Raw genomic sequence first — 26,386 nt, 5'->3', positions numbered from 1 at the left:
ACTCGGTGAAGATCTGGATCTAGATAGAAGAATTTAAGTGATTCTTCACCATTGAGAGATAGAGCCAAAAACGACATATACCATGATATTTCAAGAAGTTATGGACGGATTATGACAAAACTTAGTACAAGAGTTGGGTGGGAGACAAGAACAAGCCCATTAGATTTTGGTTCAGGTCCGAATCCAGATCCGGCCTATCAGTGGGTTACAAAACGTTAACTGTTCAACCTGATGGAGGTATGCGCTCCCTGAGTGCCGGTCTTGTTTGGACTAATCTTATCCTGAACTAACCTTTAATGAATCTATTACCTGGGTCCATGTGTGTGAGCTACCAGCCCACAGGTAGAAGATATCACTGGCTTACCATCTTCTCCAAAGAATGGTGTACACCAAGGTACAACATTCCCTTTTGGAATCACACCAGAATGGCAGTTGTAGTTATATTTGATCAGGCCACAAATTGAATCCAAGACCATCCAACTCAGAGCGACAAAGGTCCCAAAAGAGTTATGGATGAAATCAATGTGACGTTGATCGGAGTAGGCCAACCGCCATGGGAAGCGATGACAAGCTGATGTTTCAGGCATTAAACCTACAAATTGCAAACGGGTTTAAATTGCACAACTTTTTTTTATTAATTTAACCCACCATGACCTCATTGTGGTCCACACAGGTGTCAATTGGAGACTTGGTGAAGGTGAGCAATGGACAGCACTTCCCTGCAGATCTCATCCTCTTCTCGTCTAGGTACGATAATCATGTAAAAATGGCTCTTCATACATTTGGTCGTTACGTATCCAATCTTAACCAAACGTAACAGGAGGACTAAGGGTCACCCAAGGAGGTTTTCCCCACAAAGGGGTTGCGTATTGAGGTGTGTAGGGTTTTCCTCCTTTAATGTTAATGTGTATGTTAATGTTAATGTGTTAATGTGTATAAATAGCTTATCATGCCGTTTTCGTGGCAGCACCCCAACCAAGTTTTAAAAGTTTTTTTTCCGCCTGGTCTGGTCGCTCCCAGGGGGTGTTTGGATATGGACACCCAGCAGGGCTAAAACAAGGCCTATCAAAGGGTGGAGGAGCTCGCTGTGAGCCAACGGCCATCCATATCCAGTGCCCAACTGTGTCTGCGGACGTCCTCCTGCAGTCGGGTTACCTTTTTCTAGGAGATTGGTGGCAGGATTCACACTCCGGCCACCATAAAAACTTGTCATTCCGCAACACGCACAATGAACACAACTAAAGAAAACCCACTTTGTGAGAGTACCTCCTGTGCAGCTGCCCTTCGCAGGGCAGCTCATCGGATGATGGGATTGGGACAAAGCCTTTGGGACCCCATTCTTTGATAATAATAGGAAGAAAAGCACGGGGTAACTTTCCTGGGTTGGGTTGTGGAAGTGTGTATCGGGATGGTCCTGAGGCGTCGTCCACCAGTCGACGGTCTCCTTGGGTCAATCTGAGGCAGTCCCTTCAGGTGGATGCCTGGAACGTTCTTACTCTAAGAGAGGATGATCACCTGTCTCTGCTATCATCTGAGCTCCAGCGTTTGAACATCAGTGTTGCAGCACTTTCTGAGGTTCAGAGGCCGGATAGTAGTGGGTGGTTGGGTGGTTACACCTACTACTGGTCTGGTCGCTTTGACATTTACCATGCCCAGGGAGTTGCTATAGCTGTGTCCAATAAGCTAACTCCCATGATAGTCGAGGTAACACCGGTCAAGAGTGTATTATGAAACTGAGGATTTGTCACTCTTTGGGTGTCATTTCCCTGGTCTCTGTATATGCTCTGACTGAGGAAAGTGATCTCACTGTGAAGGAGGCATTCTACACCACCCTCGAGTCTGTGGTTGATCAGTGCCCCAGGAGAGATACTCTTCTAGTCTTGGGGGATTTCAATGCATCAACTGGCACTGACATGGATGGTTATGAGGCATGTGTTGGTCCCCATGGACCTGGGACTGTGAACCAGAATAGCACCAAGTTCCTTGGCTTTGCAATAAGTCATGGACTTAGGGTGGCTGACTCATGATTTCAGCACCCACAGCCTCATCGCTGGACTTGGTATTCCAATGCTGGTGGTGTGGTGAAGGAGATTGACCATGTGCTCATTTATGGTCGATGGCGGATGCTCCGGAACTGCAGGGTCTACCGGAGTGCTCAGTTCCGCAACACTGACCACAGGCTTGTTGTAGCAACTCTGAAGTTGCAGCTCAAATCCAAGAGAATGCTACCACCCTAGCCTTGGCTGGATGTGGGCAAGCCCAAGGAGGAGAGGGTAGCTGAGGAGATTGTGAGCAGGTTGAGTGGGGTCTTGGGGGAGGGGGGCGGGTCTGGATACTTAGGGGGATCCTGAGGAGTTGTGGAGTGCCTTCAAGACCACCATCCTTGATATTGCCGGTGGCTGTCTTGGAACCGACCTTCAGGCGAAGAAGAACTTTGTCTCTCAGGAGACCCTTGATACCATTGACCAGAGTCACAGGGCCAGGCTCGAAGGCAGACTTCAACTGTTCCAGGAGCTGAGGCGTAAAAACTGTATACTCGCTGATGGCGGACAAGGAGGCCTATGTGCGAGGAATCTGTGAAAGGGTAGAGCATCACTTGTGGACATGTGATTCTTATCCTGCTTACAGAGGAATCCATGCAATGCGTTCCTCTAAGCTTGTCCCTAAGTGTACTGCAGCGAGAGCAGGGGGTGGTGGCCTCTTAGCAGAGAAGTCTGAGGTGAAGGCCCGCTGGTCCAGTTACTTTGAGAGGTTGTACCAGGCTGACGCACCGGCTGTTGAGTTGGATGTCAGAGGTGTTGCTATCCCAAATGCTGACCCCCCAATTAACTGTGAACCGCCTTCACTTGTGGAAACACAGGCGACAGTGAACAGGCTGAAAGGGGGCAAAGCTCCTGGGAATTGTGGCATCCATGCTGAGCTTCTCCATGCTGAGCCATGCTGAGCCTGGTGTTGGCTTAGTGGTTAGGGTGCCAGCTTAGGATCCTAGAATCCTGGGTTCGAATCCCGGTCGATCGCTGAATTTAACGCCAGGGGGGTTGACTCAGCCTGTCATTCCTGCCGACGTCGGCAAATTGAGTACCAGTTCACTGGTAATTCCCTGTTTTTTTGTTTTGTTTTTTTTTGTATACTGAATCGAGGCTCGTGAAAGAGCTGACATTTACTTCATATACAAATCAACCAGACAAACAAAATATATAAAAAGAGGGAGCGGAAGACAAGAGAAGGGGAAGCACACAAACACTTGAGGGCACACAACATTTAAGAGCAGGGAGATGTGTGGGAGGGAGAGGGCTTGGGGGGAGGGGGGTGGCAGAAGTATCAAACACAAGGACACCAAGGACTTCCAGGACAGAAGTTGGTATTTCAAAAAAGTGGAATTGGGGTGAAATTAACAGGGATAGAAAAGATCAATGTTTTGGATGGGGGAAGATAAGAGATGGTGGTGAACAGCTGTTTTAAAGACCTGGAGGGTGGAGTGGGATTGAAGAGAGTGAGGGAGTTTGTTCCAGAGGCGGGAGAAAAGAGGAATGAAGGAGTGAAGGTGAGCAGAGAGTCTTGATTTTGGCAGTTTGACCATAAGAGGGTTGCAGGCAGATCTTGTGCGACCTGTAGGAATATTTGCTGGACAGAGCCCAGAGAGAGCTGGGGGGGCAAGGCCAGAGAGGAGTTGGTAGAAGACGGAAAGACGACCAACCTGCCTGCGGTGAGTGAGTGAGAGGCCCTTGGAGTTAGCTTCATCGTGGGAGATTCCAATGATTCTGAATGCTTTGGTTTCAACAGCGTGAAGACGAGCTAGGTGTGAGGCAGGTGCACCAGCCCAGAGGGGAGAGCAGTATTCCATTGAGCTGCGGATGAAAGCCTTGTATGTGGTGAGGAGCTCAGGTGTGCCAAGGAAGGACTTCGCACGACGGAGGATGCCCAGTCGGCGACTGACTTTGGAGGCCAGATTTGAAATGTGGTTTTCCCAGGAAAGATCATGGCAGATAGTGAGACCCAACAGCTTGAGTGACAGAACTTCTTGGAGAGGATTATTCAGAAAGTGGATGGGAGGGTTGTCCAGTCGGTCTTTTCGGAGAGACATCGTAAGAGTGTGAGATTTGTCAGGATTGAAATACATGTTCCACTTGTATGCCCAGTCTGTGATTTTGTCCAGGTCTGCAGAGAGTGAGGAGGCTGCAGACTGCTGATCTGAGGGATGAAGAATGGAGCGACAGAGAGTAGAGTCATCAGCAAAGAGATAGAGAGGATTTTCAAGAGAGTCAGAGAGATCATTGATGAAGACCAGAAAAAGCACAGGGCCCAGAACACTGCCTTGGGGAACTCCAGCCTGAACAGGAAGAGGAGATGAGAGAAACCCATTCAGGGCCACACGTTGACTACGACTAGAGAGGAAGTCCGCCAGCCATGCGTGGAGATTTCCATGGATACCAAAAGAGGAGAGTTTGGTGAGCAGAGCGGGGTGCCAGACCGTATCGAAGGCACGTGATATGTCAAGGGAGACAGCTCTAATTTCCTGTTTGGCATTGAGGACCTCCATCCATTGTTGAGAAAGCAGAAGCAGCATGTCCAGAGTAGAGTGACCAGGTCTGAAACCAAATTGATGATCAGAGATCAAGCCATTGGAGAAGAGGAAAGATTTCATATCTGAAGCAATGATGGATTCCATGACTTTGCTGATAATTGGGAGAAGGCTGATTGGTCTGTAGTTGCTGGGATCTGTTTTTGCACCTTTTTTGTGCAAAGCGGTGATGTTGGCAGATTTCCAAGCAGATGGCAGATGACCTTGAGCAAAAGAGAGGGTGAAGAGAACAGAGAGAGGGAGTGAAAGAGCGGAAGAACAGGATTTTGTGTTGAAAAAGACGACTAACAGGGTAGGCGGCAGGAAGGGCATCCGGCCATAAAACATTGCTTCAAAAAGGGGACCAAGGTGCCCGAAAAAGGCAAACCCCTGCTCTGCAGGGAAAAATGGCCTCTAAAGGTGGTTCTTTCTAGTTCATGCTGAGCTTCTCAAGGCTGGTGGAAATGCTGTACTTGTGTCGCTACATGCAATTCTGTGCTGTTTAAACACAGGCATCATCCCAACTGACTGGAAGAGGGGCCTTGTTGTCCCCTTCTGGAAACAAATATTTTCGATTACCTTTTGAAACAGTCGCTCCTGCTGTTTAACACGAAACTGAAAGGGAGGAAACCCAGTGTTTGTTCAGTTACCAAGCAGCGAGATAGCACTTGCCAAGCCAGCCGTTCCTTATTAATGGTTTTGAATAGAGTGCTTGCTCGAATGTTTGAACCACTTGGCGAGTACTCCACAAGAAACTTGGTAAATGAACACAACTCCTCCCCTCCCCCCACCCTCCCCAACCCCCCAATGTTCTTGAGGCCCGATCCTAGATCTACTGTAATCTATATATCCCAGAGAGGAATGACCCTTCCTGCCACTCCTGTAGGGAACAGGTGTGAATGAATGAATGAATGAATATATGAATATATATATATATACATATATATATATATATATATATATATATATATATATATATATATATATATATATATATATATATATATATATATATATATATATATATATATATATACTAGCTTGGCTCGGCTCGCGTCGTTACTGAGGAACGGGCTTATTTTAGCTGAGGATAATGACTGCACCTAAGTTGCTGTGTTGTCATGATTTACACCAATCATAATACAAACAATTATTTTGCACAAATGTATTTGTTGTGTTTGTGATATTACATTTTTATAGGCAATTTAGGTTGAAGATTTAGGTTGAATGTTTTTTTTTCAAGAAAGAACCCCTCAGCACATACATAGGGGAGGGATAGGTGCAGACTGGAAGTTTGGGACGATTACACCTCACCACCACATAATTCAAAACACCTCACCACCAAGTAATTCAAAACACCTCACCACCACGACATTAAAAACACCTCACAGCCATAAAACACGCAATAAAAACACCTCGCCACCACATAATTAAAAACACCTCACCACCACGTAATTATAAATACCTCACCACCATATAATTCAAAACACCTCACCACCACGTAATTCAAAACACCTCACCACCACGTCATTTAAAAACACCTCACCACCACGTAATTATAAATACATCACCACCACGTAATTCAAAACACCTCACCACCACATAATTCAAAATACCTCACCACCGATTCAAAACCACCACAACGTCATTAAAAACACTTCACAACCACAGAAACAAAAGTTTGAGGGAGTCGTTAAGTGACAACACAGACACTGCCCAGATGTGTAGATATCTATCTATAATTCCAGCAATCTCTGTGTGTGTGTGTGTGTGTCTGTGTGTGTGTGTGTGTGTCTGTGTGTGTGTTTGTTTGTCTGTGACCGCTGTTTCTCGACAACCACGGGTCCGATATACTTTAAACTTGCCAGGTATATTGCTGGGGACCCGAGGATGTGCCTTTTCAAGGTTTCATATTAATCGGACAATTACTTACCGAGCTATGTCCAAAAAACGATTCAACCAATCAGAGAGCAGCGAGCTATCGCGTGTGCCGAACGTGGCGAACACACTCTGCCTCGGACGGCACATTTGAGAGCGTATTCATTTATTTCACGTTGGCAAACTATGTTGCCGCTATGTTGGCGTTAAACTATGTTTTAAAACTAATTAAAACCATTTCATGTAAATAGAGGGGGGGGATTGTCACTGTACTCGCAAGCCGTTCGCCGTTCGCTTTGGCGTTGCGAATGGACCAAAACATTTCATGGACCAAACCATTTCATGTAAAGCGTTCGCCGTTCGCTTTGGCGTTGCGAATGGACCAAAACATTTCATGAACCAAACCATTTCATGTAAATAGAGGGGGGGGATTGTCACCGTACTCGCACCCACGTACCCACGTACCCACGTACGGGCATTGCACCCACGTACGGGCATGCCCTAGGCACCTAGTATAGATAAATGACTGTACCCGAGTTGCCATTTTGTCATGGTTTACACCAATCATAATTCAAACAATTATTTTGCACAAATGTATTTGTAATATACGTAATATCACATTTTATAAACAATTGAAGTTGAATAGTTAAGTTGAAAAAAAAAAAATTCCCGAAAAAAATTCCCAAAAAAAAGAAAATTGGAAATGTTTTCAAAGAAAATTACCCTTAGGACATACAGACGGGAGAGATATGTGCATACCAGAGTTTGGTACGATTTCACAAAAGTTTGAGAAAGTAGTTCAGTGACAAGACAAGACAACACTGTGCGTGGTGGCGTGCGCCTGTAATCCGGCTACTCGGAGGCTTAGGTTGAGGGATCACTTGAGGACGGGAGCTCTGCGCTGTGCCGCGCTATGCCGATCGGGCGTCCGCACCAAGTCCGGCATCGAAATGTTACGGAACGCCAACGTCGGCCTCTGTTCCCCTTATCGAGGGGGGATTAATCCCCTCGTCTATGACTGGCCGACGTGGTCCCTGACGCTGCACAGCTACCTCCGGAAAGGCAGGTGCGCAATCCCATTCGCGTCCGCGGACAGATGGTAATTGCCGAGCGGTTTAGCAACCGCGGCACGAACTATTAACAAGCACTGACCCGATCCTTAACGTTGGCCAAATCGTGCCACAGGTATTCAATGAGGGAAAAGACAAGGACGAAACGGATGTAAAGGAAAGAAAGACAAAGGTAGGAAATACAAATATGATTTATTACTAATATGTACACAATTAAAGAAACCAAGGAGAAGGAAGGATAATAAAATAAATACAGAAGGATGGAAGAACCAGAAGGACACAGTGCAACACTAGCTTACCTATTGCAGTCTTACTTAAACCCAGGGACAAGACAAAAGACAGACTACAAGCACACTTACACAGGGGGATGATGACAGGAATGGCAGGAGGTGGATGGCTGGAGGGAGAGGAAGGTTCAACTGGAACCGGAGCACGGTCTGGCCGGGAATGAGCAGCCGCCGCCCTTTCTCGATCGGCGCGTTCAGCAGCCGCCGTTCCTTCGCGGCCATGGTCGAAACTGCCGTCAAAGCCCCGAAGCTGCGGTCGTTCAAAGCTGCGATGGTTCCCAAACTGCGTGGTGGATTCAAAGCTGCGTGGTGGATTCAAAGCTGCGTGGTGGAGTCAAAGCTCATCTCTCTTGTGGGGGCGTTGCGTGACGGGCTCGCTCTCTGACGCATCTCTTTTGAAATCCTTCCCCACACCCTTTTATAAGGCGCGTCGCAATCAAGCCGCGCCACGCCCGTGATGGTGTCTCACCAACCCTGATTGGCTGGTGGGGGGCTCGCTGGGCTCCACCTTCTCATGACGAGTGGAGGGCAACGCCCTTCTTCCCCGAGACGGAGCACATGGCCAATGGCGGCAAATGCTGAAAACCGCCCGATGCAGTTGGCAGCGGAGGCTTTGGGAATGGGGGCTTTGGGAATGGAAGGGAGCTACCTTATGTCATCTGGTGCAATGCAGTGTCAACTAGTGGGAACAGAGCCTTCAACTACATAGAATAAGGAGATAACTACTTAAAAGGGTATATGATTGGCTACGTGTATGCATATGGAGTAACTAGGAGGACGACCTTTGACCTTTACGCACAACACGGAGGGTGATATTTACAACAATTCATTACCCTTACAACAATACAAAAAAACAACAATTCTCAAATCCACAACAATATATATGGGAGTGTACGCTGGATCAGCACGTCCCTGCGTCCTTGGACGAATCCTCAGCACCATCCCGACACACACCACTGTGTGTGCTACGGAATGAGGTGTTTTTACAGCGGCTGGGGTGCAAATCTTGCCACCAAACTCCTTGAAAGAGGACCCAGTACCCTGGTACTCATTTCACCGACCTCGGAAGGATGACAGGCTGAGTCAACCCCACCTGGTATTAATTCAACAGCTGAGCGGGATTCAAACTCAGGACCTTAGGATCCCAAGCCCACCCACTAGTAATATATATGAACACAAATAACCTCACAATGTTTTTAAACCTTATTAGCTGCGTCGCAGACGCTGGTCATAGAGTGCGCTCTGCTGTTGTTGTTGTTCTTCTTGTTCTTCTTCTTGTTCTTCTTGTTCTTGCAGAGAAGACAAAACCTCAAAGCTCCACCCATTCTGGGAACCATAGCTCCACCCATTCTGGGAGAGGCCTCATATAAACAAATATCCACCATTTTATTCACTCGCATAGCTTTGAGGCCTGTTTTGTAGGCCCGTGGTGTCTTCCTCTCTCACACAGTTTTATTTCAAATCAAATTCGATATATCATTTCATTTTTCACAGTCGCTAACATAGTTTTAGACTCGGTTGAAAAAAAACGGGAAGAAAATCCGATGAAAGTTGCCCTTTATAGAACGAAATGAATTCTCAAAGGCCTGTAACTTCAAGTCCATTGAGATTTTTCTTTTTTAAATCGCGGCATGGTCAGTCATACACCGCCCGAAATAACAGACGGGAAAATGCCGAGATATATATATATTTTGTTTAAATCGCGGCATGGTCAGTCATACACCGCCCGAAATAACAGACGGGAAAATGCCGAGATATATTAAAAATTCGTCCATTTGATGACAATCGTCACGATGAAATATTTAATTTATACGTCGTCACAATAATGTGGAGAGAGGAGCATAGCTTCGTTCACGTGTCGCCACATACGGGAAATTGCCGAGATATATTTTTTTTAAATTCCGGCATGGTCAGTCATACACCGCCTGAAATAACAGACGGGAAAATGCCGAGATATATTAAAAATTCGTCCATTTGATGACAATCGTCACGATGAAATATTTAATTTATACGTCGTCACAATCATGTGGAGAGAGGAGCATAGCTTCGTTCACGTGTCGCCACACACGGGTAAATTGCCGAGATATATATATTTTTAATCACGGCATGGTCAGTCATACACCGCCTGAAATAACAGACGGGAAAATGCCGAGATATATTAAAAATTCGTCGCCACACACGGGAAATTGCCGAGATATATTTTCACTTTGCACAAAAATAACATCAAGTAATCGAATCAATAGGAATGTCCTGTGCCTATAACATCGACGTTATAGGCACAGCTGCATCTAGGCATTGTGTAACATCAATGCGGCTTTTGTTTTAATTAAAACTTTTTGTACTTGTATTTCAATTGTTTGCAAGTCATACTGATGTTAGGGGTTTACTTAGCATTTTATACTGCTGAACAGAAATATGAGGTGCTCGTATTGTACATTCCAACAATCTTACTATAATTCACCAAATGTCCGTCCGTCTGTCTGTCCGTCTGTCTGTCCGTCCGTTCGAAGGTATCGAAGGTTCGAATCCAAAAACGGCTGAACCGATCGCAACGATATTTTGGGTGGGTAATCCTCGGATCTCCTGGAGTAAAATAGGCTATATTGTTTATCCAATTTCAGCTTTGGCCTCCAGCATTTTCAGGTTTGGACTCCCGCATAACGTTATTTTCCCGGGTGCTGCATAAACAGCTGCACCGATCGCTGCACGGCTGCACCGATCGGCTGCACCGATCGGACTTGGTGACCTCGGGCAAAGACCTTTTATAAGGACATGGGTTGAATCCCTGCTTGAGAGAATGCCAACCCCCTACTGCCATCACGGTCGTCTCTCCAACTCACAATCCCACGAGATATGTGGAAAGGACGACCCAAAACCAATTATCTTATTTTTTGATTCGTATATAAGCATCATTATGACCTCGGCCAAAGTTCAAACGACGTGGGTTTAATCTCTACATGAGAGAATTCCACATAGCTATTTGGGTGGTGTATAAGCCAACAGATCGCTGTCTCCATCGATCTTGCCGAGGCCATAACACCTATCAGTTCAAAATCCTTTTAACTGTTGACTTGGTAGTTTTTTCAATGAAGAAAACATAAACAATGTTGTTAAAAGTTTATTTTGTGGTTAATTTGTGATTGGAGTTATGTTGTTTGGAATGAAAAAAGAGATATCGAGTTCAAGTGAATGACGACATGCCGTGATGGTTTCTACTTTCGGAACATTAACTTCGCGGATCGCCATATGCAGATTCGCCACAGACCCACGATCAATGCTTCTGTACGTGAATGTACCCGTTTGTTTGCGAACGGGTACGTTTTTCATGGAAGTCCTTCACGAACTTGCTGTCCATGTCTGACGTGCGACTGAAGGTGCTACAGGAATGTGGAATTTATTGGTTTCATGCTTTAGCATTCGCCGTATCTGCATTGCCTGTTTGCTTCCGGCCTCCCACCCGTGCATAGCACGGGTATCTCATTAGTTATACAAATTGCTCATTGGTTTATCTGAAGGGCATTTAAAATGTGATTCACAAAGTCTAAGAAACACCGTATTATACACACGTGTAAATTCAATAAGTATAATATTGACAAGATAAATATAGCGTTCACATGTCTTGGACTATTTAAATACTGTATCTCTTTCTCAAAACATTTTCAATGTCGTTTGTACAAAGATAACTTAACAATAATCGTATTATAATGGTGCAAACGTATTTGGGCATGTATGTATATTTGTGACCAAAACGTCTTCTTCTTCAGATTTCCCTTCAACCCTTTAGACCGCTGCTACCCTTTCGTCTTTTGAAGACCCTTTAAGTCCCCAAAGACCCTTAAGTCCACCAAAAAACCGAAGACACTTAAATACCCAAAGGACTCAAAATAACCCGAAGACCCAAAAGACTCTGAGGACCCAAAAGACCCTGAACACCGTTAAAGAAACAAAATACCACAAAGACCCAGAGGACCAAAAATATCCTGAAGACCCTTAAAGATGCAGAGGACCCAAAAGACCCAAAATACCTCAAGGACCAAAATACCCCAAATACCCTTAAATACCCTAAAACCCAAATTACCCCCAAAGATCCTTGCAGACCCCAAAGACACACAATACCCTGAAGACCCAAAATACACAAAAGACCCAGCGGATCCAAAAGACCAAAAATACCTTGAAGATCCTTAGAGACCCTGAAGACCCATAATACCTCGAGGATCCAAAATACCTCAAGTACCCTTAAATACCCCAAATAACCAAAACACCCAAAAGACCCAAAATACCCATAAAGATCCCAAAGACCATTAAAAACCCTGATTACCCAAAATATCCAAAAGACCCTTTAGACACCGCAGATCCAGAAGGTTCTTAAGACCCCAAAGATCCTTAAGTGCCTTTAGACCCATTCGACCAGCTTGGACCTTTTAAAACTACAAATAAATATCTCCAATTTCCAAATAAATTTATAGGAAAGAAATGTTTGCATTATGATTTGTGTAAATCATGACAACACATTATGTAATCAACACATGGTATAATCATGTTTGCAATATGATCGTGATTTATTTAATGGAGTCTGCAATTGGAAAGCAGGTTCTGTCATTACCAATATTCAGGTAGACTTCCCAGAGGGAGACACTGTATCTGGTTTGGTTGCTTCTTAACACTGGTGGGAAGGTAATATCTTAGGGCTTGTCGATGCACAGGTTAAGTTTAAAATGATGATACTGTATTTACTGTTAATCATGTTTGGGAAGATGAAGGAGTGGGGCTTTGGAGAGGATGGGAGGGAGGGGGCATGAATGCGAGGTGTATGGGCTGCAAGTGCCACGATTAATATATATATTTTAGTTCTGGGGCCGCAAGAGAAATTATACTCGATTTTTGCATCTATTGGTAAAAGGAGAACCATCCGTCCATGTGTATAAAATAAATACAAATACATGTGACATGGCATTGAAGGGTTAAACATTTGAAATTTTGCTTAAATTTTAGGATGGAATTATTTTTAACTCATTTGGTTATCTGAATTCAGGCTCGCTACCCTCGCCTCACCACACGTCGCTGCAGAGCACGGGCTTGATTTAACTAAAGGATAATGACCTGACTGAATTTGAGTTTCTTTGTTGTCATCATTTACACCAATCATAATACAAACATTTCTTTTGTACAAGTTTATTTGTAATATTGGTGATATTATTTATTTGTAATAATTACAAATAAACTTTAATTTTAAAAGGTCCAATTGGTCTAAAGCTCTAAATGGTCTAGGGTCCAAGCTGGTTTAATGGGTCTAAAAGGACTTACGTGTCTTTGGGGTCTTAGAGGCCTATATGTTTTATATATCCATTGCCTCTGCCAGCTTGTATTAACCGGAAATGGTATGAACCCGACACCTCTCATCTATGGATATTTCTCGTGTTCTTATATTTACGTGAATCCGATTTTCATTCAGGACATAACTATTACGGCTAACCATTGTTAAAATGCCACTCTGCCTAAATGCTAAAAAATCTGTTTAAAAGACGATTTGAATTAAATTTCACGCTAGCAACGACAGGTTAAAAGTGCCCGGTGAGCAGATCCGAATCAGTGTAAACACATACACAGTGTATGTGCAAAAGGCCTCGTTTAGCATTCATACGTCATTTCAAAAGTCTCGTATTGGGTAGACAACATGACTGTATCACCGTGCTAACTGGCGTCCCTTCCTCCAACAGGAATTGTTCAATCTACACTGTTATATATCTTTCATGTTAAAGTCCACATACATGTGGTAATACTTTCTTCGTGTATCATGCAATTGCAGTGAGCCCCAAGCAATGTGCTATGTGGAGACCTCAAGCCTGGATGGAGAAACTAATCTCAAAATCAGGCAGGTAAGTGATATTCCACTCACCTTGTTTCTTCTCTCTGGTTCCTTAAATTTAAGTTGAGAAGGAAACTTTACCACCCACATCTCATTTACTTTCATCAATGAAGTTAACATCGTCATATTTACTGAACTCCATCACATTTTATTTAAAGGACTCCTCATTGGCTGGCAGGATAGCCTAGGTTTACATATATATATATATATATATATATATATATATATATTGTTGCGCTTTTGAGAACCCACACAGATAACATCATTAAAGGTTAAAGGTTGCACCCCATAGGTAGGCCACAAGCAACACGTAGGTCACCTGAGGACGTCAGTTATTTCATAGTCTGTGTTTAGATAAGGCCATTCCCAATAGTTGTATCTGCGTTGCGTCAAACAAATAAGAGTAGGCCCCTTTGTTCATGTGGCAGCCTCCCTTCAGCGACGCCATTAAGCGCTCTCCAGTCTGCACCCCATGGCCCCTCCCAATTTGTTACGCTCCTTTGCCAGCAGCCTTTGCTGCCCTTGTGCTCGCTCAAACCAGCCCAGAAACCCATGAGGTGAGGCCCGAAAAGGGGGCGGAGCGCCAGGATGGAGGTGCGGCCACGTCAACCAGCCATCAAGGCGGAGCCAGTAAGCCAACACCAGCCAACCAGGGCTGAGGTGAGGTCGCCTGACCGGGCGTGGTTTGGGCTCCGAGAGCGTTCGCTGGTTTGGTTATAAAAGCGCGCATGCAAAGCCCTTGGGAAGGACTGATGAGCAGAGCTTGTGTTAAAGAGGAGTTACGGAGCAGCGCTCATTGCGAAAGGACTGAAGCCAAGATTGGTGTTAGAAAGGACTGGCACGATTCGCGCATGAACAGGACTCGCGTGATAAAGACTTGAAGGAATTGCGCTTCACGAGAGGGCTGACTGGGCGAGCGCGCTGCACGCATTGCTGAGAACTGCAGCGTGCCGAAGGACATTGGGGAAGGGGTGCTTGGAGCGGGTAATACCGGTAGCGCATGGCAAAGCGCCAGTACGCATATTACGTATGCCAATAGCCCAGCTTACCTTCCCCCGTCACTATAATTGTCCGCTCGCGCTACACTACGTGGAGAGCTGCCTGCCGGGTTTCGTCTGCTGGTACGGGTCGAGGACCGGAGCCTGGACACCATCGCCGGACCTTCCACCCCACCTTCTACATCCCCGCGTGAGTCTGAAGTCTGAGACCGAATCTGAACGCGATCGGGCCCGTGTCCAGGGAATAGAATAAGACTGTTTAAGACTGCCCTGTGTACTTTTCCTTCCTCTTTCTTTCTTGTACATTCCTTCTTTTCCTCTTCTTATTTGTACGTAATTAATAAACCAATCTGTTCTTCCTATTTTCCTGGTTTCCTCTCAATCCGATCGTATCAGTCTCTTCTCAATTGGGTAAGCGTGGCACGATTAGGAACCGCTTAGAATCGGGGCTAGTCTTGGTTAACAGCTCGGATCGCGGATTGCTATATCTACTCGGCAATAGTCCATCAATATCCGTGATTCGGGCGGGAGTTATCTCCTTGCTTCCTGGGCGGCGTTAGTAAGTAGGTAATAAGAAGTTGGCTTACAACCCTAGTTAACGCTGTCCGGAAGGAACATCATACCTCCGGATCCCGTCGGCCAGATAAAAGGACAAGGGGATTAACCCCCTCTTGATAAGGGGAGAACCGACGTCGGAGATCCGCAACAATATATTGTTGTGGTTTTGAGAACCCACACTTGCTTGTAAATATAACATCATTAAAGGTTAAATGTAGCACCCCATAGATAGGCCACAAGCAACACGTAGGTCACCATAGGACATCAGTTATTTCTTAGTATGTGTAGATAAGGCATTTTCCAATAGGTGAATCTGCGTTGTGTCAATCAAATAAGAAGTAGGCCCTTCCGTCCATTTTGCCAGCCTCCCTCCAAGCGACGCCATTAAGTGCGCCCTACAGTCTGTACCCCACGGCCCTCCCAATTGTTAGCGCCTTGCCAGCAGCATTCACAGCCTCGCTGGGCTTCCGCCCAAATGCCGCCATAAGCCAGGAGGTTAGGCCTGGAAAAAGGGGGCGGAGCACCAGGGAGAAGGTGTGGCCACGTCACCCAGCCGTCAGGGCGGGGCCGGTAAGCAATAACCAGCCAACCAGGGCTGGAGTGACATAGCCTGATAGGCATGGCTTTTGGGCTTGCGGAGCGATCGCTGGCTGGATTATAAAAGCACGAGCGCAAAGCCCTTTTACAGGACTTATTGGGAGAGCGCACATTTGATTGGACTTGATGGGAGAGCGCACTGGTAACAGCACTGCGAGGACGAACGCGCTTGATCATGGTTGAAAGGACTCGCACAATTGGCGCTTGCATACAGGACATTGGGGATGCGGCGTTTGGCGCGAGTCATGCGCAAAGTACGTATGCAATATACCAGCCTTCCCCCGTGATATAATTGTCCGTTCGCGTTGCGTTATGCTATACGAAGAGCTGCCTGCCGGGTTTTCCATCGCCTGGACCGGAGCCGGACTGGAGCCTGGACGCGCTGGTGACCTTCCACCTGTTCATCTGCAACCCCCGTGTGAGTGTCTGTGTGTGTGAGACGGGCCCGTTTGTCCAGGGAATAAGTTAAGCCTGTAATTAAGATTGCCCTGTGTGCTTCTCCTTCCTCTTTCTTTCTTGTACATTTCTTTCATTTCCTCTTCTTCTTGTACATTTGTTAATAAATTGCTTTGTTCTTCCTATTTTCCTGGTTTCCTCCCCATCCGATCGCATCTGTCTTTTCTCTAATTGGGTAAGCGTGGCACGATTCGGAACCGCTACAATCGGGTTTAGTCACAGTGTTAACAGCTCGGATCGCGGATTGCTATCCGCTCGGCATTTTCCATCCATATCCGTGATTCGAGCGGGAGTTATTCCCTCGTTTCCGGTCAGCGTTAGTAATTAGGTAGTAGCGAATCCCTAGGCCGAACAAACCCGACCTAACGCCGCGCCGGGAAGGACGTTATAATTTCCAGGACTCGCGTCGGCCAGATAAAAGGACAAGGGGATTAACCCCCCCTTGATAAGGGGAGAGCCGACGTCGGAGATCCGTAACAATATATATATATATATATATATATATATATATATATATATATATATATATATATATATATATATATATATATATATATATATATATATATATATATATATATATATATATATATATATATATATACAGTGATCTCTCGTTTATCGCGGGGGTTACGTTCCAGAACCCCCCGCGATAGACGAAAATCCGCGAAGTAGCGACCATATTTTTATTTTATTATTTATATATATTTTAAAGCTTCATGACCGTCCCCACACTCTTATTAACCTTTCCCACACTCTTATTAACCTTTCTCACACTCTTATTAACCTTTCTCACACTCTTATTAACCTTTCCCATACTCTTATAAACACTTCCTATACTCTTAAACACTTTTTACACTCTTAAACATACGTAATTTTAACAACATAAAATTCTAATGGGTACTCACCATTGAAGATACTTTAGCGACCCATGGGTCCCCCAAGCAAGACCAGCATCAGAATCTCCTTGCTCCAGCCGGTGACGTCACCGGCGGGGATCCGCGGCGCAAGAGTGGCTGGTCACGTGACCACCAAAGCGTGCCGCGCGTGCGGGTATAATCAGCTACACCTGTTGATCACGTGACCACCGAAGCACGCCACGCTTGAGAGGCGTGGCTTTCGGTTTCGGTTCTGGTTGTGCTTTATAATGCAGCCCGATAAACGGGCTTTTCAGTGTTCCCGAGTTGGTTTTGAGAATAAATATCTTCTCAGACGAGTTTGTGTCTTGCCCGTCATTTCGTCCGTATCAAGCAAGAGCCCCGGCTCTTCAATACTACAACTTGCATGATGAAGATGATGATGAATTAGCTGTGCAGTACTGATGACGATGAAGGTGATGACGATGATGAATGTACTGCACAGCCAGAAAGAACATTACAGTTACCCATTACGTGGGTAACTAGCGCAAGTGGAAGCTGCCGCATCTGCGTTTTCCATACGCATGACTCTTTGTCTCTTTGTCTACCCTTCTACTGTACACTATGTACAGTATTTTATTTCTTGTAATATGTTTTAATTACTGTATTTTTCTTATTTTTTTACGTTTTTAAATTTTTTAGGCTAGAAAATGCTTATTTTACCACAAAAATATTTAAAATAATAGTATATAAAAATACATTTATACCGCAAAATCCCGCGATATAGCGAAAAATCCGCGATATAATTTTACATATACTAGCGAGAAAAACCCGCGATGTACCGAAGCCGCGAAAAGTGAACCGCGATATAGCGAGGGACGACTGTATATATATACATACATATATATTGTTGAGGATTTGGGAACTGTGTGTAATTCGATGTAAATTTTCCCCTTTTGTATGCTGTAAATCTTCTTGTAAATATCACCCTCCAATTGTAAAGATCAAAGGTCGTCCTTGGTTAAGCCATCGCACACACGTAGCCAATCATAAGATTCCCTCAGTAGTTATGTCCTTAGTAAATGTCAGTATAAGGCTCTGTGGTCCACTAATTCATTGCGTTGCATCAATTAAATAAGATAGATCCCCTTTCATATCCCAAAGCTTCCATTGTCAACTGCATTGGGCGGTTGTCTGCAATTGCCGCCATTGAGCATGTGCTCTGTTCGGGGAAGAAAGGCGTGTCTCCACCTCGTCATCGAAGGGTGGAGCCAGGAGAGCACTTGCCGACCAACCAAGAATGAGGGGTTTGGTTTTGAGAGGGCGTGGAGAGAACGATCACAAAGGTTTGAGGGTGTGGCCTATATAACCCGGAGCCGAGGCCCCCAGAGAGAGAGAGAAGGCAGATGAACCGGTGGAGAGCACGCGGCGCATGAGGCGGAGGAATCCCTGAAAGAGCATGCAACGCAGCGGCACGCAGCAGCTTCAGCCACAGCAGCTTCGGGTTTCAACGGCAGTATCGACTGTGGCCGCGAAGGAACGCGCCGTGCGAGACCGATCAAGAGAGCGGCGGCTGCTCCCTCCCGGCCCGACCGTGCTTCGGTCCGAGCTGAACCTTCCTCTCCCTCCAGCCAATCCACTCTGCAATTCCCCATTCGTGTAAGTCTGATTGTTCGCCTGTCTTTCATGTTGTCTTGGGGTTTATAAGTAAGACTGTATAGTTAAGTTAACAATTGCACTATGTCTCCTGCTCCTTCCATTGCCTTGTAAATCGCATTTCCTTTCCTTTCTGCTTAGTTGTGTGTAAATAGTTATAAATCCTGTTATTCCCTACTTTGTCTTCTTCTTCTTCATGCTCGTTCGGTCGCTTTAGAGGTTTCCATCATTGCACACCTGTGGCACGATTTGGCCAACGCATATGGATCGGGTTAGTCTTTGCCAAACGACTCGAACTTCGGGTTGCTAAAACCGCTCGGCAATTATAACATCTAAAACCGGGGTTCGGGCGGTACTTGCCTCCCTGTTCTGCGGCGGTACAGATAAAGGTATTCGGGATAAACCCTGGACCCGTAACCCTGATCTGTTCCATCCCGCGGGAGAGCGTTACAAGTGCCAGGAGCGGAGACGGTCAGCTTAACAAGACAAGGGACTAAACACCTCTTGCTAAGGGGGAAGAGCCATACTCCGTATCCGTAACAATATATATATATATATATATATATATATATATATATATATATATATATATATATATATATATATATATATATATACAGTCACGTGAAAAAGTAAGTACACCCCATGTAAAGTTTTGACTTTTTCGACATATTTCAACATACAGCTATTTGATCTTCATTTCAGCAATATTGACAGATAAAGGTGATATAATATAACAAATATCATGAAAAATTTACATTTTGTAGTCCATTGTATAATTTAAATAAACATAAATGCAAATTTCGCATGTGGAAAAAGTAAGTATACCCCTACATTTATCACTACTTCAAATACCTAAAATTAGAATCAGGTGCACCAGCTCAGGTGCAAATGATGAGAACATCGTTAGAGAGGATCTTGGAGGAACCTGTCTTATTTAAACCTCAGACATTTAGTTTGGTTTGCTCTTTGTTGTTGAAGTGTGCGGCGTCACCATGCCTAGATCAAAAGAGCTCTCCAAGGCCTTCAGAAAGAAGGTTACAGATGCCTACGAGTCTGGGAAGGGATTTTAAAAGATCTCTAAACAATTTGAAATCATTCATTCGACTGTCCGGAAGATCATCTGCAAGTGGAGAAGAATCCAAACAATTGCCAACTTGTTCAGGCCAGGCCGTCCCAGCAAGTTCAGCCCGAGAGCAGACCGCAACATGCTGAAAGAAGTCTCTAAGAACCCCAGAATGTCATCACGGGACCTACAGGTAGCTCTTGCCACTGTTGATGTCAAAGTGCACGAGTCTACCATTAGAAAGAGGCTGCACAAATTTGATCGACATGGGAGATGTGCCAGGAGGAAACCATTGCTGTCCAGAAAGAACATCAGGGCAAGACTAAAGTTTGCCAATGAACACCTCGGCAAAGACCAGCACTTCTGGAACAATGTGCTCTGGACAGATGAGTCAAAGGTAAAGCTATTTGGCCACAGTACCAGAAGACATGTTTGGCGAAAACGAAAGACAGCATTTGACCACAGGAACCTGTTACCAACTGTAAAGCATGGTGGTGGAAATATTATGGTTTGGGGCAGCTTTGCTGTATCAGGGCCTGGGTAGCTCACCATCATATAATCCACTATGAATTCTTCATTGTACCAGAGGGTGCTTAAGGATAATGTGAGGCAATCTGTCGGAAAGTTGAAGCTCAACCGAAGGTGGACCTTGCAACATGACAATGACCCTAAACATATCATTAAATCCACCAAGGAATGGCTGAAAAGAAAGAAGTGGAGGGTTCTGGAATGGCCAAGTCAAAGCCCGGATCTAAATCCCATCGAGATGTTGTGGGGGGATTTGAAACGAGCTGTGCATGCAAGAAACCCCTCAAACATCGCACAGCTGAAAGAATTCTGCATGGAAGAGTGGGCAAAAATTTCTCCCAGTCGATGTCAGAGACTGGTAGACAGTTATAAGAAACACCTACTTGAGGTTGTTTCTGCCAAAGGGAGCAATACCACCTATTAGAGCCAAGGGTGTACTTACTTTTTCCACATGCAAAATTTGCATTTATGTTTTTTAAAATTATACAATGGACTACAAAATGTAAATGTTTCATGATATTTGTTATATTATATCACCTTTATCTATCAATATTGTTGAAATGAAGATCAAATAGCTGTATGTTGAAATATGTGGAAAAAGTCAAAACTTTACATGGGGTGTACTTACTACTGTATATATAATTATATGTATGTATGTATGTATATATATATATATATATATATATATATATATATATATATATATATATATACTCTGTCAAAGCGCCTTTGGGCTTCTGGAAAAGCGCTATACAAAATAAATGAATTATTATTATTAATTATTATTATATATATATATATATATATATACATATATACACAGACTTGGCATTTAATATGGATTATTTTTTTTGTGGGGGTGAACTTACTTTTCAAGATGTCTTAGAACCAAAAGTTCATTGGAATTATGTTGAAATTATTCTAGATTTTGTTAATGTGACCTTTAAAAGAAACAAAAACCACATTTGACATTTCGAAACAAATAAATTGATCCTTGAAAGTGATGTAAACTGATATCGAACTCAATTCATGGACAGTACTGTGTTAAACTTCTGCACGTTTTCCAGAAGTATCTCTTTATTTTGCACATTAGCCAAAAAATTTTTTCAACAAAAACAAAAGTTAAATTACGACTGGGATTTCGGACAGTAAAATTACAGTTCAGTACTTCGTGTAACCCCCACGAGCATTCAGGAGAGCACGTACACGTCGAGGCATGCTGTTCACGAGATTTGCTAAGGTTTGGACAGGAATCGCTTGCCATGCAGTGACAATAGCCTGCTGCAATTCACACACAGAGGTCGGCTGCTGGTCCAAGTGGTCGATTTGATGCGTTAATTCTGCCCACAAGTTCTCTGTCGGATTCATATCCGGGGACATGGCAGGCCACTCCATATGCTCTACACCACGGTCAGCAAGAATGTGTTGGATCATGCGAGCACGATGAGGCCGTGCATTGTCATCTTGGAAGACAAAGTTTCCTCGAAAGGCTGCACGAGCAAATGGAAGCAATGTTTGTTCCAGAATGGCCATGTACTTGAACTGGATCAGGTTTCCATTCAGAACAACCAGGTCAGTTTTGCCCCCTGCATGAAAAGCAGCCCAAACGGTCACCCCACCACCTCCAGCTTGGACTCTTGGCACTATACAATCTTTGTTGTAGGCTTCATGCACTTGTCTGCGCACTCCGACGTGGCCATCTTGACGATAGACCAGAAATCTAGACTCGTCACTGAAGATCACGTGATTCCAGTGTCCTGGCTGCCATTGACGGTGCTCTCTGGCCCACTGCAATCGGCGCTGGTGGTGTTGTCTGGTCAGGCATGGCTTTCTCAGGGGATGCCTGGCACGATAGCCTGCTTGAACCAGTCGTTGGTTGACTGGCCTTCTGGATACAGGCACATTTGTCAGTTGCTGCCACTCAGCCCAAAGCCGATTAGCTGACTTGGTACGGCCATTGCGGTCTAACCGGTGCAGCTGGCTATCATCCCTCCTTGTGGTTCTGCGGGAACGTCCTGGCCTCGGTATTGGAGTAGGGACACCCCTCTGAGCATTTCGTTTCAGGATCTTTGACACCTGACCTTGAGTGATGCCATACTGCCGTGCAATAGCATGCTGTTTCATGTCGTAATTTCGTAAAGCCACCACTCCATGACAAACAGCATTGTCGAGTTGACTGACCATCTCCAGAGGAAGCGGCAATAACTTTTGGAGACGTGCAGCAGTTGTTTTCCACTAATACAGAACGCAACAACCCTTGTATACCCGACTGTGAAGCCAATCATCAAATGCACCTGTCCGTACATTTTGCCACACCACCTGGGATATAATCCTGTTGTTGACTTCTTGCTGCGACAGACAATCAGTGACATGGTTCTTTTAACAAATAAATCACCAAAGTGTAAAAGAAACTCACCAGATTGATATACTGAGTTAAGAAGGTAATCCCAAGTCAAGAAAAAAAAATATTCCATATTAAATGCCAAGTCTATATATATATATATACATATATATATATATATATATATATATATATATATATATAATCAGTAATTCTGCGACTTCATACCATCAGTGGAGAACCGCCAGTAATGTATCACATACAGCTGCTGCTGCACCTTACTGGGAGTGATAAGCACTGCCTGCCACACGGTAATATTATCTCTGGTATCCACTCACTATATGGAGTCGATCTGGATGCGGTTTGGAGTTACTGATTAGTATCTGTAATTTAGCGCTCCAACCTAATGAGCGAACATCATGACGTCATCGCCATGCGTGTCCGCATTGCCTGCCAAGCTCCAGAGGAGCCATCTAGCAGTGCATCATTAATGGATGTTAAATTCAGATACTATCACAAGTGTATGCAAAACTCATAGTTACCGACGTGGTTTCACCCTTGTTGGGGCTTCATCAGTGAAGTTTAAATTCCAGATGTTAAAATTTATTATGCAGGAAATTCCAGATGTTGCAAAGGCGCAGGAGGCATGTAGGAAAATGTTCGGAGAACGCTTGGATTTGGAAGAGTCAGAGAGCGGTATTCAGGATTGCAAAGCAGATAGCGAAAGAGAGGTGTGATGTGATGGGGGTGAGTTGCTTGAAGGATGAAGTGGGACAAATCGTTGTGGACCCAGATGGAATTAAAGGAAGATGGAAAAGATATATGGAAATGCTGTTGAATACAGAGAATGAATGGGATGGCAACATAGAGAGTAACCCAGTTTTAGGACCGGCACAGAAGATAACTGAGAAGGAAGTTGAGGAAGCGATAAAAGCAATGAAGAGTAGAAAAGCGGGAGGGCCGACGGGAGTTGTGGGAGATATGTTGAAGGCAGCAGGAAGTTGGGGTGTGAAGAGAATGACAGAGATCTGTAATCTGGTGGTGAAGGAAGGCCGCATTCCAGTGATTTGGGAACTGAGTACCCTCGTCCCTCTATACAAGGGGAAAGGTGACCCTCTGGAGTGTGGCTCGTACCGAGCGATAAAGTTATTGGAACATGGAATGAAGGTATTGGAAAGGGTGTTGGAGAGGAGGATAAGGAAGAAGGTGAAGATAGACGAAATGCAGTTTGGATTTATGCCAGGAAGAGGAACGACAGACGCGCTCTTTATTGTGAGGCAGTTGCAGGAGAAGTACATGGAGAAGAGGAAGAAGTTGTTTCTTGGGTTTGTTGATCTGGAGAAAGCATTCGATAGTGTTTCACGTGAAGTATTGACATGGGCATTGAGGAAGTTACGAGTGGAGGAATGGTTGATCAGAGTAGTGATGGCAATGTACAAAAGAGCGCGCACAGCTGTAAGGACGAAGGACGGGAACAGTGGTGAGTTTGAGGTGAAGGTGGGAGTGCATCAGGGGTCGGTGCTAAGTCCACTACTATTTGTAGCTGTGACGGAGGTGCTGGCTCAGAACGTAAAGGAGGGTTTACCGTGGGAGTTGGTGTATGCAGATGATCTGGTGTTGATTGCGGAAATGGACTGAAGTATGGATGGACTGAAGGAAAAGATGAACAAGTGGAAGGAATGTATGGAGACAAAAGGTCTGAAGGTGAATATTGGAAAGACGAAGGTGATGGCAAGTGGTAAAGCATGTGGTAAGGTGGAAAGAACTGGGAAGTGGCTATGTGCTGTGTGCAGGAAGGGTGTCGGAGTGAACTCCATTCAATGTACAATGTGCGCTGAGTGGGTTCATCAAAAATGTAGTGGTCTGAGAGGGTCATTAACCAGTGGGGCAGCTACATTCAAATGTAAGGTGTGCACAGAGGGAGCTGCAGATGGAGGAAATGTTGAGTTGGATCTTGGAGACGGCGTGAAGCTGGAAGGTATGAAAACATTTTGCTACCTCGGAGACATGCTGAATGGAGAAGGTGGATCAGACTCGGCAACGGTTGCTAAAGTGAGATGTGCTTGGAAGAAGTTTCGGGAACTGAGTGGCGTGCTGATGATGAGGGGAGTGTCGTTGAAGCTGGAGGGAAAGGTGTATGCTGCATGTGTGAGAAGTGTTATGATTTATGGGAGCGAGACATGGGTAATGAACGTCGAGCAGCAAGGAAGGCTGGAAAGGGTGGAAATGCGAATGGTTCGGTGGATGTGTGGAGTATCGTTGAGAGAGAGGAAGACAAATGATGAAATGCGAAAGATGATGGGAATAGATCCTGTGATTGATGCTGTGAAGAGGAACAGGTTGAGATGGTTTGGTCATGTGTTGAGGAAGGATGAAAGTGACTGGTTGAGAAGAGTGATGGAAATGAATGGAGAAGGAAGTCGAGAACGGGGAAGACCGAGAAAGACTTGGCTAAAGATGGTGAAAGAAGAAATGTTGGCAAGGGGGTTAACAAGGAGAGATGCAGAAAATAGGGCAAAATGGAGAAGATTATCATGGGGACCGCAAGGCTTACCCCCGCTCTAGCAGGGAAAATGGCCTTAAAATGCATGTTGTTGTATATATATATATATATAATATGTATTGTTACGGGTTGTCACTTCCGTTGTTGTGGTTTTCATCCACTGTAAACATTTTTGGTTCCATGTACTATTATTGTTATCGTTTAAGTGAAATAGAGATGACTGTTTTCAAAAGGTAATAAAAAGTTAGTGTTTTAAAAGAAACCGGAAACCGGATCGGGAACCGGACGAAGAAGAGGAGGAAGCAGAGGATGAAAAAGAGGAAGAAGAGGCTGAGCGAGTGAGGTCGGAGAAGGAGCCGAGCTGCGTTGAGGTTTTGAGCAAACGCTGGCGAACGGGGGTCACAAGTGAACTTTGGGGTTTCCTGGGAAAGGGATTCCTGCAACAGAGTTGTTATCGCTGTGACAGATAAACCTGCGTGACAGGTTTTGCGGTTGATTCCGAAGAGAATCATTGGAGTGCCGTTACATCTCGAGAACGGACCGTTGGCCATTTTCCCTTGCGCCTGATTTCGCATCGCTCCAGGTTTTCCCCTCGCCTCAACCATTTCAACGCATCCAGCCGTTAACCTGGTGTGTGTGTAACGTGGATTTTGAGTGGGAAATTGCGGTTCACAGATTGGGAGCCGTTGAACGTCCATACCCGAAGGTGTGATTTCCCAGTCGCCTCTTGAGGACACCTTTGCCCATCTTTGGCAGTGTGACTGTCAACCGAGCGGGATTCTGGTCTCGATACAACATCGTTCTGACGATCACTGGAGCGTGGATCGACTTTGGCTTAAAGCTGGGACAGAGACAATGGGAATGTTATTTTCACTCACTTGGAGCACAGTGAGTTATATTGTATGAAACTGATGGTACCATCATAGGAATGATATATTGGTTGTACAATTGATTAATATTGTTATTGTACTGTTATTCTTGTGTGACCTTAATGCAATACTTGTTTGTTGGTAACAATTGGTGTGGTTTCACCATTGATCTTTGACACACAGAATAACACATCTTTCATCCGTGACTCCTCTCGGGGCTCGGAGGTACACCGTGACCGGGGTTCGGGGAGGAGCACGTAACAGTATATACACACACGTATATGTATATATATAT

The 26,386-nt window shown here is 44.8% G+C and overlaps 1 protein-coding gene across 2 annotated transcripts in view; it reads left to right on the top strand.

Moving 5' to 3' along the window:
• The window catches only part of LOC137439469 (phospholipid-transporting ATPase IA-like), a 238,304-nt gene that overhangs the window by 76,716 nt on the left and 135,202 nt on the right, over positions 1-26,386 (top strand). For both annotated transcript variants that reach the window (XM_078768165.1, XM_068135239.2), the window contains 2 exons: positions 674-747; positions 13,603-13,672. In XM_078768165.1, the coding sequence (XP_078624291.1) occupies positions 674-747; positions 13,603-13,672 (144 nt within the window). The remainder of the gene's footprint in view (positions 1-673; positions 748-13,602; positions 13,673-26,386) is intronic.

The sequence above is a fragment of the Myxine glutinosa genome, chromosome 14 (genome assembly GCF_964187855.1).
Source record: "Myxine glutinosa chromosome 14, kmMyxGlut1.1, whole genome shotgun sequence".
In the NCBI taxonomy this organism is placed as follows: Eukaryota; Metazoa; Chordata; class Myxini; order Myxiniformes; family Myxinidae; genus Myxine; species Myxine glutinosa.
This window is presented reverse-complemented; position numbering and strand designations above follow the sequence as displayed.